Source organism: Ipomoea triloba, chromosome 12 (assembly GCF_003576645.1).
Source record: "Ipomoea triloba cultivar NCNSP0323 chromosome 12, ASM357664v1".
In the NCBI taxonomy this organism is placed as follows: Eukaryota; Viridiplantae; Streptophyta; class Magnoliopsida; order Solanales; family Convolvulaceae; genus Ipomoea; species Ipomoea triloba.
Genome location: NC_044927.1, coordinates 19,344,269 through 19,359,136, shown reverse-complemented (window position 1 = coordinate 19,359,136; position 14,868 = coordinate 19,344,269). Strand labels below are relative to the sequence as shown.

At 36.9% G+C, this 14,868-nt stretch overlaps 1 protein-coding gene across 1 annotated transcript; it reads right to left on the bottom strand.

Annotated features, from left to right (window-relative positions):
* Positions 1–10,342: 10,342 nt before the first annotated feature.
* On the bottom strand, positions 10,343–14,018 carry LOC115998456 (probable lysophospholipase BODYGUARD 3). Its single transcript, XM_031238039.1, has 4 exons — positions 13,120–14,018; positions 12,622–12,950; positions 12,215–12,414; positions 10,343–10,939 (listed from the first exon to the last, which is right to left on the bottom strand). The coding sequence occupies exons 1-4, from the start codon at positions 13,712–13,714 to the stop codon at positions 10,606–10,608; spliced, it is 1,458 nt and encodes a 485-aa protein (XP_031093899.1). The 5' UTR covers positions 13,715–14,018; the 3' UTR covers positions 10,343–10,605.
* Between the last annotated feature and the right edge of the window lie 850 nt (positions 14,019–14,868).

Here is a 14,868-nt window from a genome sequence, read left to right as displayed (position 1 = left end):
TTAAAAAAAGTGGTTAGAAACAGATATTGCACTATAATAGAGTCAGTAGTAGTGGAGGGGTGGTGGTATTTTATTTTCTACTGTTCGGGTAAAGCTTAAGAAAAAAAAATTGGCTGAAAGTTTAGAAATTGAAAATTTTTTTTATTCATGCATTATCTTAAAAATGAACATATTATTTATTATATAATAATAATAATAATAATAATAATAATAATAATAAGTAGTAGTAGTTGTTGTTGTGGTAGCGACAATGACGGTGGTGCCGTGGTGGTGGTGTTGGAGGTGGAGGTCATTGTGGTGGTTGTGGTTGTTGTTGTGATGGCAATGATGGTGGTGCTGGTGACAGTGGAGGGGTGGTGGTATGGTTTTGGTGGTGGTGGTGTTAGGGTGGTGTGGTGGTGGTGGTTGAGGTGATGTTGGTGGTGTGGTGGTGGTGGTTGAGGTGATGTTGGTGGTGTTGCGATAGTCGAGGTGGTGGTGGTGGAGGTTGTTGTGGTGATGGTGGAAGTTGAGGTTGTTGTGGTGGTGGTGGAGGTTGTTGTGGTGATGGTGGAGGATTGGAGGTGGACCAGGTGGTGGTTGTGGTTGTGATAATAATAATAATAATCGAGAAAGTAGTTTGAGGAGGGATGAGAGAGAAGAGAGACATGCGAAAATAAAGAATATTTTCTGTCAAATTGAGTTTTTTTCGATTGACCAAAAAGAATATTTTTCGTTGACTTTATTTTCTTTGAACACCCCATCATAAAAAATTCTAAAAATTAACTTCCGGAAGTCATTTTCTGAATTTTCAAATTGACCCTAAGTTTGTTACCCAGTATTCCAACATTTCTTTTTTAGCGAGGAATTCTATTTCTTGGTTCACAATTATACATTGTAATGTGATTACTTTCTCCAACATAGGTATTTTAAATTTATGGAATAAGGTGAAAATTGGCCACTGAATAAAAAAAATGTAATTAGGCCACTGAACACTCCAAATGTATATAATTTCACCTGATAGCAGGTTACCATATATTTCATCAGCTTAGCTGCTTACGTGGAAGGCGAGTTGGCATTTTAAAATAATTTTTAATAATAAATTTTAAAAATATAAATTAAAAATTTTAATAAAAAAATGTTGCGGCCACCCCTCCCCCCCCCCCCCTCCCCCCGTCTCCGACGGAGACGAAGTGGGTGGCCGACTGGCCGTCGGGGGGTTTTTTTTTTTTTTTAGTTTTTAAATTATTTAAATTATTAATTTTAATAGTTTATTATTAAAAATTATTTTAAAATATCAACTCACCATCCTAAGCAGACAACTTTATAAAATGGATGGTAACCTACTAATAGGTGAAATTGCAAACATTTAGAGTGTTCAGTGGCCTAATTGCACTTTTTTTTTTTTAGTTTAGTGACCTAATTACACTTGCAGGTTATGTTCAATGACCAATTTGCACATTATTCATACTAAATTTATTAATGTATATAAATATCCTAGTGTTAGGTTGATTCGAGCAGTGCTTGAATAATATTTTATTATAATTATTTTATTTATATTATGTTTAAAATTAACAATCCATACTAATTAATATCGATACACATAATAAGTGCACAGTCATCTAGTGATGTTTCTAAAATTTCTATCTATGGGGTGTTAGGTTATTGAGGATTATTAATGGGAAAATTTATGTTTATACATTTACCTATCTTACTCAACTTTTAACCCGCTTGGAAGTTTTTACTTTTGATTATTTTAGTCAAATCTAAAACACCTTTTGTTGACATATGATCTATCAGGTTTGGAAAATCAAAAGAGGTCTGTACGAATTTAGCTCATTGGTTTAAGTAGACAGTATTTGAAAAAAGATGAGAAGAATAAAATAAAAAAAAAGATATTAGAATATGAGTAAAATTATCTGTGCAAGAACTTACACAAAACTAATGCCTGCTAGGATTACATTAGAGTTTGTGTTCTAGTTGATGTCTACTACTAGTTCTTCTATATCTTCTCAATGTACAGGTTATCAAGAATACACAATCCTCATCTGGTATCAGTTACTAGATTTCTCCCGACTCTTTTCCATGTCGAACGTTCGCGATGATGGCTCTACTACTGGCACGTCATCGGAGTGCACGGTAACCAAGTTACCTCAGCCCGAGCCGGCAACCAACTTACCTCAGCCCATCACTTTGTTTCGATCAAGCTAACCAATCGGAACTATTTATTTTGGCGGACTCAGTTGCTGCCTTTTTGCGTGGTGAAGGGCTTTTAGGTTACGTTGACGAATCGTTGCCTTGTCCAGCGGAGCCGCCTGCTGTCGCCGGTGACGCTGCACCTGTTGCGGCTGTTGAAGTCGCACCTGCAACTGGGTCGCAGACAGCGGCGTTGCATCTAGCTTGGCGTCAACAGGATCAGGCGATCTTATCGATACTTATCTCCTCCCTCTCTGAGGAGGTGATGCATCATGCAGTCCGACGCACCACTTCCCGGCAACTCTGGCTTGCCCTCGAGCACCACTGGTTCTAAGATACAGGCGCTATGAACCACGCTACACCAGATCCCTCTGTGATGTCTTGTGCTACTAGTTACACGGGGTCTGATATCCTACGCGTTGGTGACAGCACATGTATGCGTATAGTTAGCGTTGGTTCATCTTCTATAACTGCTAAGTCACGTTCTTTATATTTGTCTGATATATTGCTTGTTCCGAGCTTGTCTGTTTTGTTATTATCGGTTCAACGTTTTGCAAAAGATAATTCTGTTTATTTTGAGTTTCACCCGACTTGTTTCTTTGTGAAGGATCTTACAACCAAGGAGGTCCTGCATAAAGGAGGCGTTTCGGGTGGTCTCTATTCGTGGTCAGTTCCGAGTCCTTGTCCTGCCCCGTTGGTTGTTGTTCGTGTGTCGCCTGCGGTTTGGCACAACAGATTGGGTCACCTCCATACCGTGTTTTACGTAGTATTTTAGGCTCATTATCTGTTAGTTCGTCTAATCTTAGTTCGCATTTGTGTACTGCATGTCAGGTTGGGAAGGCCTCTCGGCTGCCCCTTCCGCGATTGAACGTTCTAGTAGTCATTTTCTTGAGTTGGTATACACGGACATTTGGTGTCCTGCCCCTTTACTTTCTGCTAGTGGTTATAAATATTTCGTTTTATTCGTTGATGATTATTCTCGGTTTGTTTGTTTTATCCAATACATGCGAAGACTGATTTATATGCCATTTTTTTATCGTTTTTGTTTGCATGTGAGCATTTTCTCTCGCAAAATTATTTCCCTTCAATATGATTTAGGGGGAGAGTATAAAAAATTACATAATACTCTTGTATCTCTTGGTATTAATCATCGGAAGTCGTGTGCCTATATTCATGAACAAAACAGCCGGGTAGAGCGTCGTCATCGTCATGTTGTTGAAACCGGCTTAGCCCTACTGGCTCAAGCCTCTGTTCTTATGCGTTTCTGGGATTATTCGTTTGTGACTGCGGTCTACCTAATCAACAGAATGCCTACTCTTGTTCTTAATAATGAAAGCCCGCACTTTCGTGTTCATAAATCTCTTCCTTCTTATTCATTCCTACGGGTTTTCGGCTACTTGTATTTCCCTCTGTTGCATCCATACAATAAGCATAAGATGCAGTTTCGCTCCTCTCCTTCCGTTTTCTTAGGGTATGCTGAGACTTATCGTTGTTATCGTTGTATGGATTTAACGACTAACAATGTCTTTATCTGTCGCCATGTGCGCTTCGGTGAGACGATTTTTCCTTTGTCTAGTGGTGTCTCTATGCAGGATAATTCCCTGAGTGTGGACCCGTGGTACGGTTTCAATTGGGGATGTGGTTCCTCCTGCCGTGCAGTCCAATCAAGCTCCGGTTTATCGGCCTAGCGATGGTTTGCCTTTGGGTAGTCTTGATTCGAATAGCTCACGCACTATTACTACTCCGGCTCGGGCACGTCCTCGTGTTCGGCAGTCACGTAAAGGTCAGCATCGGTCTCATGCGATGCGATTGCATAGTATGTCTCGTGGACCAGCTGCTTTGGTTGTTCAGTTGGATATGTCTTAACCTACTTGTTTTACTTAGGCCGTACAGTTTCCAAAATGGCGTGAGGCTATGGATCTCGAGTTTAACGCATTATTGCAGAATCACACTTGGAGGTTTATTCCCCATGTGCCTGGTATGAATGTGGTTGGTTGCAAGTGGGTTTTTCGAACTAAACGAAAGGTGGATGGTTCTGTTGAGCGGCATAAGGCACGTTTGGTTGCGAAGGGCTTTAATCAAGTCGAGGGTCAGGATTTCTTTGAGACCTTCAGTCCGGTTGTCAAGCCTATAACTGTCCGACTTCTTTTGTCACTTGCGGTCTCGCGAGGCTGGTCTATAAAGCAGCTCGATATCCACAACGCTTTTCTTAATGGTAATCTTGCTGAGATGGTGTATATGCGTCAACGCCTAGGGTATGAAGACAAGTCATTTCCCGATCATGTGTGTCACTTGCAGCGCTCATTGTATGGGCTCAAGCAAGCTCCGCGGGCCTGGTTTACTCGGTTACATGATTTTTTGTTGGTCATTGGGTTTTGTCCCTCTAAAACGGATGTTTCACTGTTTGTTTATTCCTCTGGTGTAGTGCAACTTTATTTGCTTGTCTATGTCGACGATATCTTGGTTATGGGTTCGGATTCGTCTCGTGTGGATGATCTTGTGGCTCGTATGGGTCGTGAGTTCAAGGTTGGTGATATGGGACGTCCTTCTTTCTTTCTGGGTATTAAGACGGCTCGTCATGGTGATGGTTTGCTCTTGTCACAGCGATGGTATATGAATGATATTCTGAAGCGTGCGAGTATGGTTGACTGTAAGCCGTTAGCTAGTCTTGTATCTCTGGTTCAGACTGTTGATGATTCCACGCCATACGCAGACCCGACACAGTACCGTAGTCTAGCGGGTGTCCTACAATACCTTACTGTCACTCAGCCTGATCTGGCTTATGCGGTGAATCGGTTATGTCAGCACATGCATGCTCCGACTACTGCTCACTGAAGTCTACTCAAGCGTGTCTTGCGCTATGTCAAAGGCACGGTTCATTTTGTCTTCGAATTTGTAACTCCCAGTCCTTGGATTTGCACGCCTTTTCTGACTCCGATTGGGTTGGTGATCCGGCCGACCGTAAGTTGACGAGTGGTTTTACTGTCTTTGTTGGAGGTAATCTTGTTTCTTGGGTGTGCTGCAAGCAGCGGACTGTGGCTCATTCGTCAACCGAGGCTGAGTACAAAGCTCTGGCGGACGTCTCTACGGAGGTGACGTGGTTCGTGTCTCTACTGAAGGAGCTTGGTTTTCCTCTAACTGCTCCGCCTAGGCTGTGGTGTGATAATTTGGGGGCTACCTATCTTTGTGCGAATCTTGTCTTCCATGCCAGGACGAAGCACGTGGAAATTGATTATCACTTTGTTCGTGATAAGGTTTCCAAGCGAGAGGTCCAGCTAAATGACATCTTCACGAAGCTCCTGTCTGGTGTTCGGTTCTCATTCCTTCGTGGCAAGCTCAATGTCGTCCCGACCATCCTTGAACTTGAGGGGAAGTGTTAGGATTACATTAGAGTTTGTGTTCTAGTTGATGTCTACTAGTAGTTCTTCTATATCTATTGTATTCTCAATGTACAGGTTATCAAGAATATACAATATTCCTCATCATGCCTAGTCAATAATAGGGTATATATAATCCAAGCGAAACACTCATACTAGATCATACTCTATCAATGAAGAATTCTTTGGTAATTTCTTTCAACAAAAAACTAAAATAAATAAATAAATAAATTAATTAATTAATTTCTCCTCTAGGTTAATTCTATCCTAATTAAAGAGAGTTACATAGCTTTGCTTCATTGGAAACGACAAAGAAAGAGTTATGGAATTGACACCCTAATTAGAAAATTCTTTAGTCGCTGAGACATATTTGGTGATTTATTTCTTCCATTAAGACTTCAAGATAATAAGGGCAAATGAAAGCTCTGGTTGAGTGAAGAATATAGAGTTAATTTCACTAAAGGTCCCTTGTTTGGTGGTAATTCTAATTTAGTTCTAGACTATCGTTTTTAACATTTAACATCCCAGACTATTATTTTTTGGACACTTTTAGTTTTTTTTATGACTTTTCCTATTTTTATTAAGGGCATTTTTGTCACTTCATATTTTTCTTTTGTTATTTTTCCGGTTTCAACCGGTTTATTAATTGGTTTATGACTTTAATAAAAACCGGTTGAAAATATAGTTACTAAAAATCATATGTTACGTAAAGTCCTAAACCAATTAATAAACCGGTTGAAACCGGAAAAACAACAAAAGAAAATATGAAGTGACAAAAATGCCCTTACTAAAAATAGGAAAAGTCATTAGAAAGACTAAAAGTGTCCAAAAAATAATAGCATGGAATGTTAAATTACAAAAACGATAGTCTGGAACTAGATTTAGAATTGCCACCAAAGACAAGCTAAGGGACCTTTGGTGAAATTAACTCAAGAATATATTACAATTATAAACTTTTACATGTGCATTCAACCAACCATAATCTGTTAGGATCAAACGCATACCACTTACGCAAAAACTACAACTAGTAGTTAAGGTGTCGCCATCACATTTTTCGAGATGCTGGGTGCTGGACTTGCCTCTTTATTACCGGCCTCTGCTCAACAATCCCTTAGCCACACCGGGTACTAGACTTGGCATTTACCGGCCTTCGCCCAACACAATTATTTTAATACTTCTAAAGAAATAGAGATGAAGCATCCTTCTATTACATAATATTAATAAAATATCCCGCCTGCACTACTTAATTAGCTCACTAATTCAGTATTTGGGACAAAAGATCAATGTTCGAAACATGGCAGCGGCATTGTGAGGATTACGTCCAAAGTGGACAAGATCCTTTGTACGCACCGACAATTAAACCATGTTTATTGAGCCACTGAGTTACCTTGATTTACATAATCTCAAATATTCTGTCGGGTCGATCGGAGTGTGAGGGACCCTTGCCATCGGTGATTAAACCTTGGGGCAAGATTAATAAAATATCTCACCTTTACCAATCTGAGCTTGTGGGTCATTCACGCAAAATGGTTGAGAAGTTATTTTCCACAAGTCGTCCAACAGCCAATTCAAATACTAGTATTAGACGGAAAGCAATAAATAATGCAGTGTGGCAGTGAACCAATTTGCCAATGTTTGCAAGTACCTGAACCTGAGCAGTGGTGCATGCATGCGTTACGTTGCCCACAAATTTCAATCCAAAAGGGCTCCAAAGTCTCCGACTGCATTGAAAATGTCCTCTTTGGTGGGCAGGTAGGAAAAATTTAAGCCAACCCAATCTTTGGAAAAGCTCTATCAAAATAAAAATCAAATTTTTTTTATATTTATTCTTTGACGTAATATATTCAAAAGATTGCAGTATGATATCCTAATATATTTAGAATATTCTTAGGATATTAATAGTATCGGTTACAAACATGTATGATATTCTTGATTGTTTTGAGAGTACTATATATATATTTGCACTAGTATTGATAATATCCAATACAATAATAAAAATATATCCATGGTTTTACTTGGTACTATCGGTGGTACCAATATTGATTGGTAGAGTACAATAACTTTAAGTTTTCTAATATATATTTTTGCCATTTTGAATAAAAAATAATAAATTTAAGTTAACCATCAACAATTTTGTTATTTCAATTTTTTTACATGAAAATTTCATGATAATATAAAGTGAAGTAAAGGTTAACATTGGTTTGGTGTTCAAGTAAAAGTTCTACACCGGTAAATGGTAATAAAACAAAAATTAATGTTAGTATCAATTTAAAAAAAAAATTCACTTGTTTGTTAAAACTTGGAATGTTAAAATAGTAACGTTTTAAGTTAGTAGGTTTTATTTATTGTGTTTAAAGATCACCTTGTCCATTAATTGATGAAAATTATATTTATTACCACTAATTTATATTTATTTATATAATAATTTGAAAATATAAAAGTGTAAAAAGTTGTTTAGTGATATTTTTAATTAAAAAAATTATAAACATCTAAAATTTAAAACTTATTAAATCTGTATTTCAATTCTAGTTAAACCGGAGATGCATATATAACAATCAATAATGATCATGACAATGATGATACAATTCATTATTCACTATCAACTATACATCAATTAATTAACATAATTTGATAGTCACTAATTATCAAACACGTGGCTATATACCCATCATATAACACAAATTTTTTTTATAACAAAAAAGTATCTTAAAAATTTATAAAAAGGAAATAAAGGAATATAGGGCTATGGCGTTGGAGTTAATGGAAGGGGTTGGGTTCAGATTTTGCTAGCTAGCTGTGGTACACAACTAGCTTAGCCAATTAATAGCCAAATAGCTAAGCAGTTTACTGTGAATCTGTGATCCACCCTGCTGGCTGGTCCTACCACATTTGATGCTCAGCTCATACTATACACTATTTTCCATTACTTCATTGGCTGACAGGTGGGTGGCTATAACAGAGAATTTATTTTTTTATCTTTTTTTTTTTTGAAAACTTTTATTTATTTATTTATTTTTATCTATACACCCTAAGCAAAACACAAATCAATATTGCAACCTGCAGGAAGAAAATAGAAATAGACATCATATCCTAGTTCAGCTCATATACATCCTTTCTTAAGATCACATGATAATATGCAATTTTACATCAATTTTACAAATGATTGTAAAGTGATATTTAAATTTAAAGAATTTTCTATGTATTAGATTAGTCATTTGAGATGTGTATGGAGGATGTAGAGTGAAAGTTGTCCAAAGAAATACCGGAGTAATTATTACTGTTAGGATCAAGCCTTTATCATTACGCTAGTCAAGTGTCACGTTTGGATGACATTCAAACTCGTAACTTATTCTAATATATACCAATTGTGATCAAACTCTTATTTACTATTATGACAAAAGTTAAAACTAGTAGTGAAACAACGATGATACAACTTTTTTTTTTAATATTTACGTAACGGTTAGTGTCACGTTTCAATAGTAAGATATTGAACTTGACCCTTTAAACCCTCCCTCGGCTCCAACATAAACCTATTGTAAATAAATAAACCTTTACTCAGACATGTTAATATATTATGGTTAAGTTTTAAAATTTATTATTATTATTATTATTATTATTATTAGCAGAGTATAATAATTGTGTTGTTTGGGTTGGATTGATTTTAAGTACTTAGTGTTAGTTATATAAATAAAGATTATTGAATAGCTATTTATATGATAATATAATATAATTAAGGGGGTGTTTGGTTCAAACATTTGAGTTGGAATGATAATTGGAATCAAATATTTGGTAATAGTAAAAGTTTGAGTTGAGGAGTATCTTTGCTTGGTAATAAGTAGGAATTTGAATAAAAATAAATAAATAAATAAATAAAATATATAAAACATGGACACACATTTATTTATTTTTTCTTTCTTATTTTTGATTTCATAGTTCAAAAGTAGGGGATGCCAAAGATAATGAATTTATCAATCTATGAATATCAAATCTCATAGTAACGTACTGTACTAGCGTATAAAAGTACTAATCAAAACTCAAACGCCACCTAATTAAATTCAGTTTATTGAGTTGGGTGTTCAGTGGTCACTTTCGGGTTCACAGCAAAATAAAGGTCTACTATACATACACAAAATAAAGGTCTACTATACATACAACTAATACTTCCCCGAGTAAAGGCCGGCAGGAAGGCATGCATTAATTTGATAGTGGTTGATAGATATCCAACAAGGACCAACATATATTGCTACAATAGTGGAGAAGAAAAAATGATAGGTGTACGTTTAAAAATAAAATTTTTATTATAATTTTTTTATGACGAGGGAAGCATTGTTCTTCTCTAATAGTTTGAAGAGATAAACTGTACTAGAATGACCCTGTGCGATGAGTTAATTAATAGAGAGGTCAGGGTATTGCTAATAATCAAATTCGTAACATTTACATACGAGAGTCATGTTTCATCCACTCGACCACCTCTTTTGGGGCCTCATTACATATTTTGATTTTATTAAAGGAAAAAATAAATGATTTCATTAATTGTTAAGTATTATGTACGCCAGTTAAAACAAACTAAAAAATATATTTAAAAAAAATATATTACATGTAATGTTACTCATTAAAAAGATATAAAGGATTGAAAATTAATAAGGTACTCTTGACCGGAGTCTGTTGTTGTTGTTGTTGTTATCACTTTGACTAACGTATAGGAAATAAAAAAATAAAAAAATAAAAAGGTAGAATTAAAATTGATTCAAAAATCAAATTTAAATGATTGGTATAAAAATTAGTAGTAATTTTCGGGTTTTTTTTTTCTTATGATAATACTTTATATAATAAAATAGAAATACTTGACATCCCAACCCGGTAACACATTTAGCAATATATGTAGGGAGTACTATATATTATAACTTGCCCACTCAAGCAAGATCAACTCCTAATTTCCTTATGGACATCAGAATTTCTCGGTCCAATTTCCTTAAACCGGACACAAGATAATAATTTATGTAGGGTGGTTGTTTCGGACCATCAGAGGATGCACAACACGTATATATTGAACCTAGGTAGTTGAACTGCTTGAGTTTCTCCAAATTTGTTCAAGTTCCCTAGCAAAAGCCTCCTGCCGCCCAACAACAATGGTGATGTGATCTTTGTCCTCCACCACCTTAACGTGCGCCCGGGGGATTCTTGACTGCACGTTGTAGCTGCACTCCACCGGGATGAGCTCGTCGTCTCGGCCATGGATAACCGTCACGTCACACTTCAGCCGGTTCTTCACTACCTCCAAATACCCTTCCATTTTGCAGGCCGTTCCGAAAATAATGTTGTGTAGGGTATGCCATGCAGCGTTGTGCGTGTGGCAGCAAAATCCCTCCACTAAATACGTTCTTATCCTGCATCCATTTTTCTCTATTATCACAAATTTTCGAGTAAAATTTATGCGACGATATTGTTTACTTAAACAAATGCAAAAAATATATATATTATATTCACGGCCAATTAATTAAGTGGGTAGGGAGATGCGGTTGGTGGAGCGTTGTTATGAATGGACCAACATCTCCATCCTGTCATATTATGCATCTGAATGAAAACATTAAATGCTGCTAAGAAGAAAGTGTGAGGAGCCGGGCTGTTACGTTGCATGGTATTGGATAATCTTTAATGTCATTAATTATTGTTTAGAAGTGACATGAACTCTAGCTGTACCCCTACTTTACCAACAAGTCCCATACTCTGACTCAATAGGATAATTATACATATCGCTACTTTGAAAAAATTATTAGCCACAAAATATAGATGTCATTACATTTTTTAAAGGTAATTGACAATGACCGTAGTGTAACTGCATTAAATCAGAATATTGAGGCAGCTAGGACAACCAAACCTAATTAGAGAATACGGTTGGGAGTTTCCAAGCCACCATGTATAACCCAAAAAGAAAATTTTTTATTTAAAAATTAAAATAAATCATTTTTCGTCGATATACTCATATAAAAAATAATATTTTTATCTTTTTAATTGTCAATGCACTGTTTGCTCTCTAATTTTTCATTAGTTATTTTGATTTCTCATCAGTAAAGACAGCTAAACCGGTCACTTTTGTATTAAGCATGCAACCCTATTAATCAATATAGGAACAAAATTGTAATTTACAATTTTTAAACAGTTAAAATCTTCGTTAGTTTTTGAAAATTTGTTAGTTCGTTAGCCTAGGAATCAAAACCATTAAAACTGCCACATTGGGATGAAAAAAAAAATTGTTATAAAGAAAATAATATATGAGCTCCAATTCCAAACAAAAAAAATTTGTTATAAAGAAAATAACATATGGACTTCAATTCTCCACTCTAACGTTTACTCTCATACTCAAAGTCTACGTAAACACTTTTATGGGACCCACATAAAAAAAAAGTAACTTATTAATATCCGTTATATCCGAAAGTAGAAGTTAAGGATTAAGAATTAGGAGCAGATACGGTAGAACTCATTAAATAAAGTGATAGTATTTCATTAGTTTAAGAATTATATTGATTAATGGTTCTGTATAAAAGTCAAAGTAGTCAATGTGTTTGGTCCCGTTGACACGCTTCTTTAATTTCTTCAACTACCAACCAAGAGATCGAGAAGATCAAGCAGAGAAGAGGAGGATTACACACACAAAAACTGACCTGTTTCTGGTTATGAGTTTGGTGAGAAAATCCCAGACGCGGTGGTTTTTGCAGATGAGAAGACACACCGTCCGGCTTACGTGCTCGTACCAACACGCCACGGACGACCCGAACGCGATCGGCGGCCACACCCGTCTCGGCGCCAATTGTCTCATTGTGTACTGCGTCGCTCGTTCCCCCTTCGGTGCCGGAAAATATGGCTGCTCCCACATTTCAACATCATTATTAGTGTTGCCCCTAGTAAACTGTTAGGATCAAGCGCTTAAAGATATAGCTAGTAGTAAAAATACAACTTTATTTTCTTATAAACAGTTCCATCACATTTTCAAGAGGTAAGATGCTAAACTTAGTTGCTTCTGCTCAAAATAGTGAAGCATACATAATTTTTTAAAAAAATGGGAACTTACTGGGGCGAGTAATGTGAGGGACTTGACTAGTCCGGGATGCTTGACCGCAAGCGCGAGGGCCAAAATGCACCCCAAAGAATGGGCCACGATGTGGAAAGACTTGACCTTGTAGGGGTGGAGGACGGAGTTTTCGATCATGTCTAGGTGCTCTCGTAACGTGTAAAGGGAGTCTGTTGGCTTGGGACTTCTCCCAAACCCAAGCAGATCTACCGCAAACAACCGGTACGTGGATTTTGTAGACTTTGAGAAGTTGGGAAATAGCGTCTCCGTCCAAAATGCAGAAGAGGAAATGAATCCGTGGATGAACAACACATCTTCTTGCGCATTTTCTTCAAAATAATGGAACAAAAACACCCAAGTTAGTTTCATGTTTCTTCCCCCAAAAGGAGGTTGAATCTCCAGCTCAGTAGCTCAGCAGACAAAGTCGGGATTTGTGGACTCAGTCTCTTAAATTCTGTCCACTGAACTAGTGAGCTAAGAAAGATAGACAATAGATACCTTTGGCGCCATCGACTTTGACGAATAATGTGTCTTTGCAAGAAGATGCCCAAGAATTGCAAGTCTCGCAATCACAATCCGACCATCTGGGAATGGGATGCGACGGCTTCCCTCCGATCCTCCCTTGAAGGATTTCAACAATGGTGGAGTTGATGGTGAACTTTGATCTCACCCTGCCCTTCTTCATCCTGTTATGATGATGCTCGCCGCAAGATTGGCGAATGCTCTCCACTCTGCGCCGCATCTTCAGCTCATTCACGGTGGATTTGGAGACTTGGGTCACCAACGACGGCCGGGTATACAGAGTGTCCGAAACCTCTTCTAGCTGCAACTTGCTAGAAGAGGTTAGACACAAAATCTTGGACTCTCCTTGCTCCGACACCAAGATCGTGCCGCCGTTGGTTATGGCTTCCTTGGACGAGGAACAGTAACACGACCTCCACTCCGCTTCCACGATGAAATCTATCACTTTGTAAGTGTAACACAAGACAAAATCCAGAATGTCGAGGACGGAGAAGACGACAAAACCGAGAACATCGTTCACAGCTCTCCCCGTCATTAGTAGAGCCCATTTAGTTCGCTCTGAAACCGCCATTGCCACCCAAAATAATAAGAAAAAATGAAACCTCAAGATTCACAAAGATGGCCGGCCTTTTACTACCGTGATGGCACTCATTAGGCGGAGAAAAACTCAGAGTGCCACCAAGGTAACAATGGTATATTCTTAAACAAGGGAGAATGGGCAATGGGTGTGGAATATCAGAGGCTTTAATTTCTGCAAAAGGGTAGTGGAGAAAAAGAAGAGAGATAATGCAATGGCAATGTGGGTGTTCAGAACTCTATCTAGCTAGGTTAGCTTCCTGAAATCTTGACTTGCACAGATAATATATGTCCACAATTTGGTGGAGAGAAGAGAAATGGTGGATACATAAAGAGATGTTTGAAGACACGTAAATGCAGCTAACAGATGGGAGTAAATGTATTCAAAAAAATAAAAATTAAAAAGTTTGGTGGTGGTTGAACCTACGTGTAAACAAAGAAACCTATACATATTCACACACACATAAATACAAAACCTTGTTCTGTTGCTCTCCTTCAAATCTTCCTAATTCGTACTCATCTCAGCTTCATTACTCAAATCTCTCTGACCTACTCTGATATCCATCGTCGATTAAAGACTTATCAATATGTCAAAAGTTATTATAAATAATATTACTCAAATCTGTGACCTACTCTGATATCCATTGTCTATTAAAACTTATCAATATGTCAAAAGTTATTATAAATAGTACTGAAAGTTCAATTTTATTTCATTATACTTTAACCGTCAATGTAACATTTTGATTGTAGTATGCTGGAATTGACTAGTTGCTGCCAACACTTTTGGTACAGTCACTGAACTTACTTACAGCCTTGATCAAAATCTTAATGCTATAAAATTGAACTTAATAGTTATCAGCTCAGCCTCTTCAAGACTAATAATCAAACACTTGCTAAAGTCCAAACTGTAGTTCTACTTATCTTTACTTATGGGCATAACACAACTTACGTTTGCACTTCATATTATCATTACTTCAACTTCACTTTAGTGTTCAGTTTCTTTGTATTTGTTATATTATTTTATTTTATTTACGGAGTTGTCGGCAATGTAGGTACATCCCAGAACAAAAGAAATAACTCCCCCCTCCCGAAAAAAAAAAAAAAAAAAAAAAAAAAAAAAAAAAAAAAAAAAAAAAAAAAAAAAAAAAA

Coding starts and splice junctions, on each gene's coding strand:
- LOC115998456 (XM_031238039.1), bottom strand. CDS start 13,714: ATGGCGGTTTCAGAGCGAACTAAATGGGCTCTACTAATGACGGGGAGA. Junction 12,415..12,621: donor CCCTCACATTACTCGCCCCA/GTAAGTTCCCAT, acceptor ATGTGGGAGCAG/CCATATTTTCCGGCACCGAA. Junction 10,940..12,214: donor AAACTCATAACCAGAAACAG/GTCAGTTTTTGT, acceptor AAATGGATGCAG/GATAAGAACGTATTTAGTGG.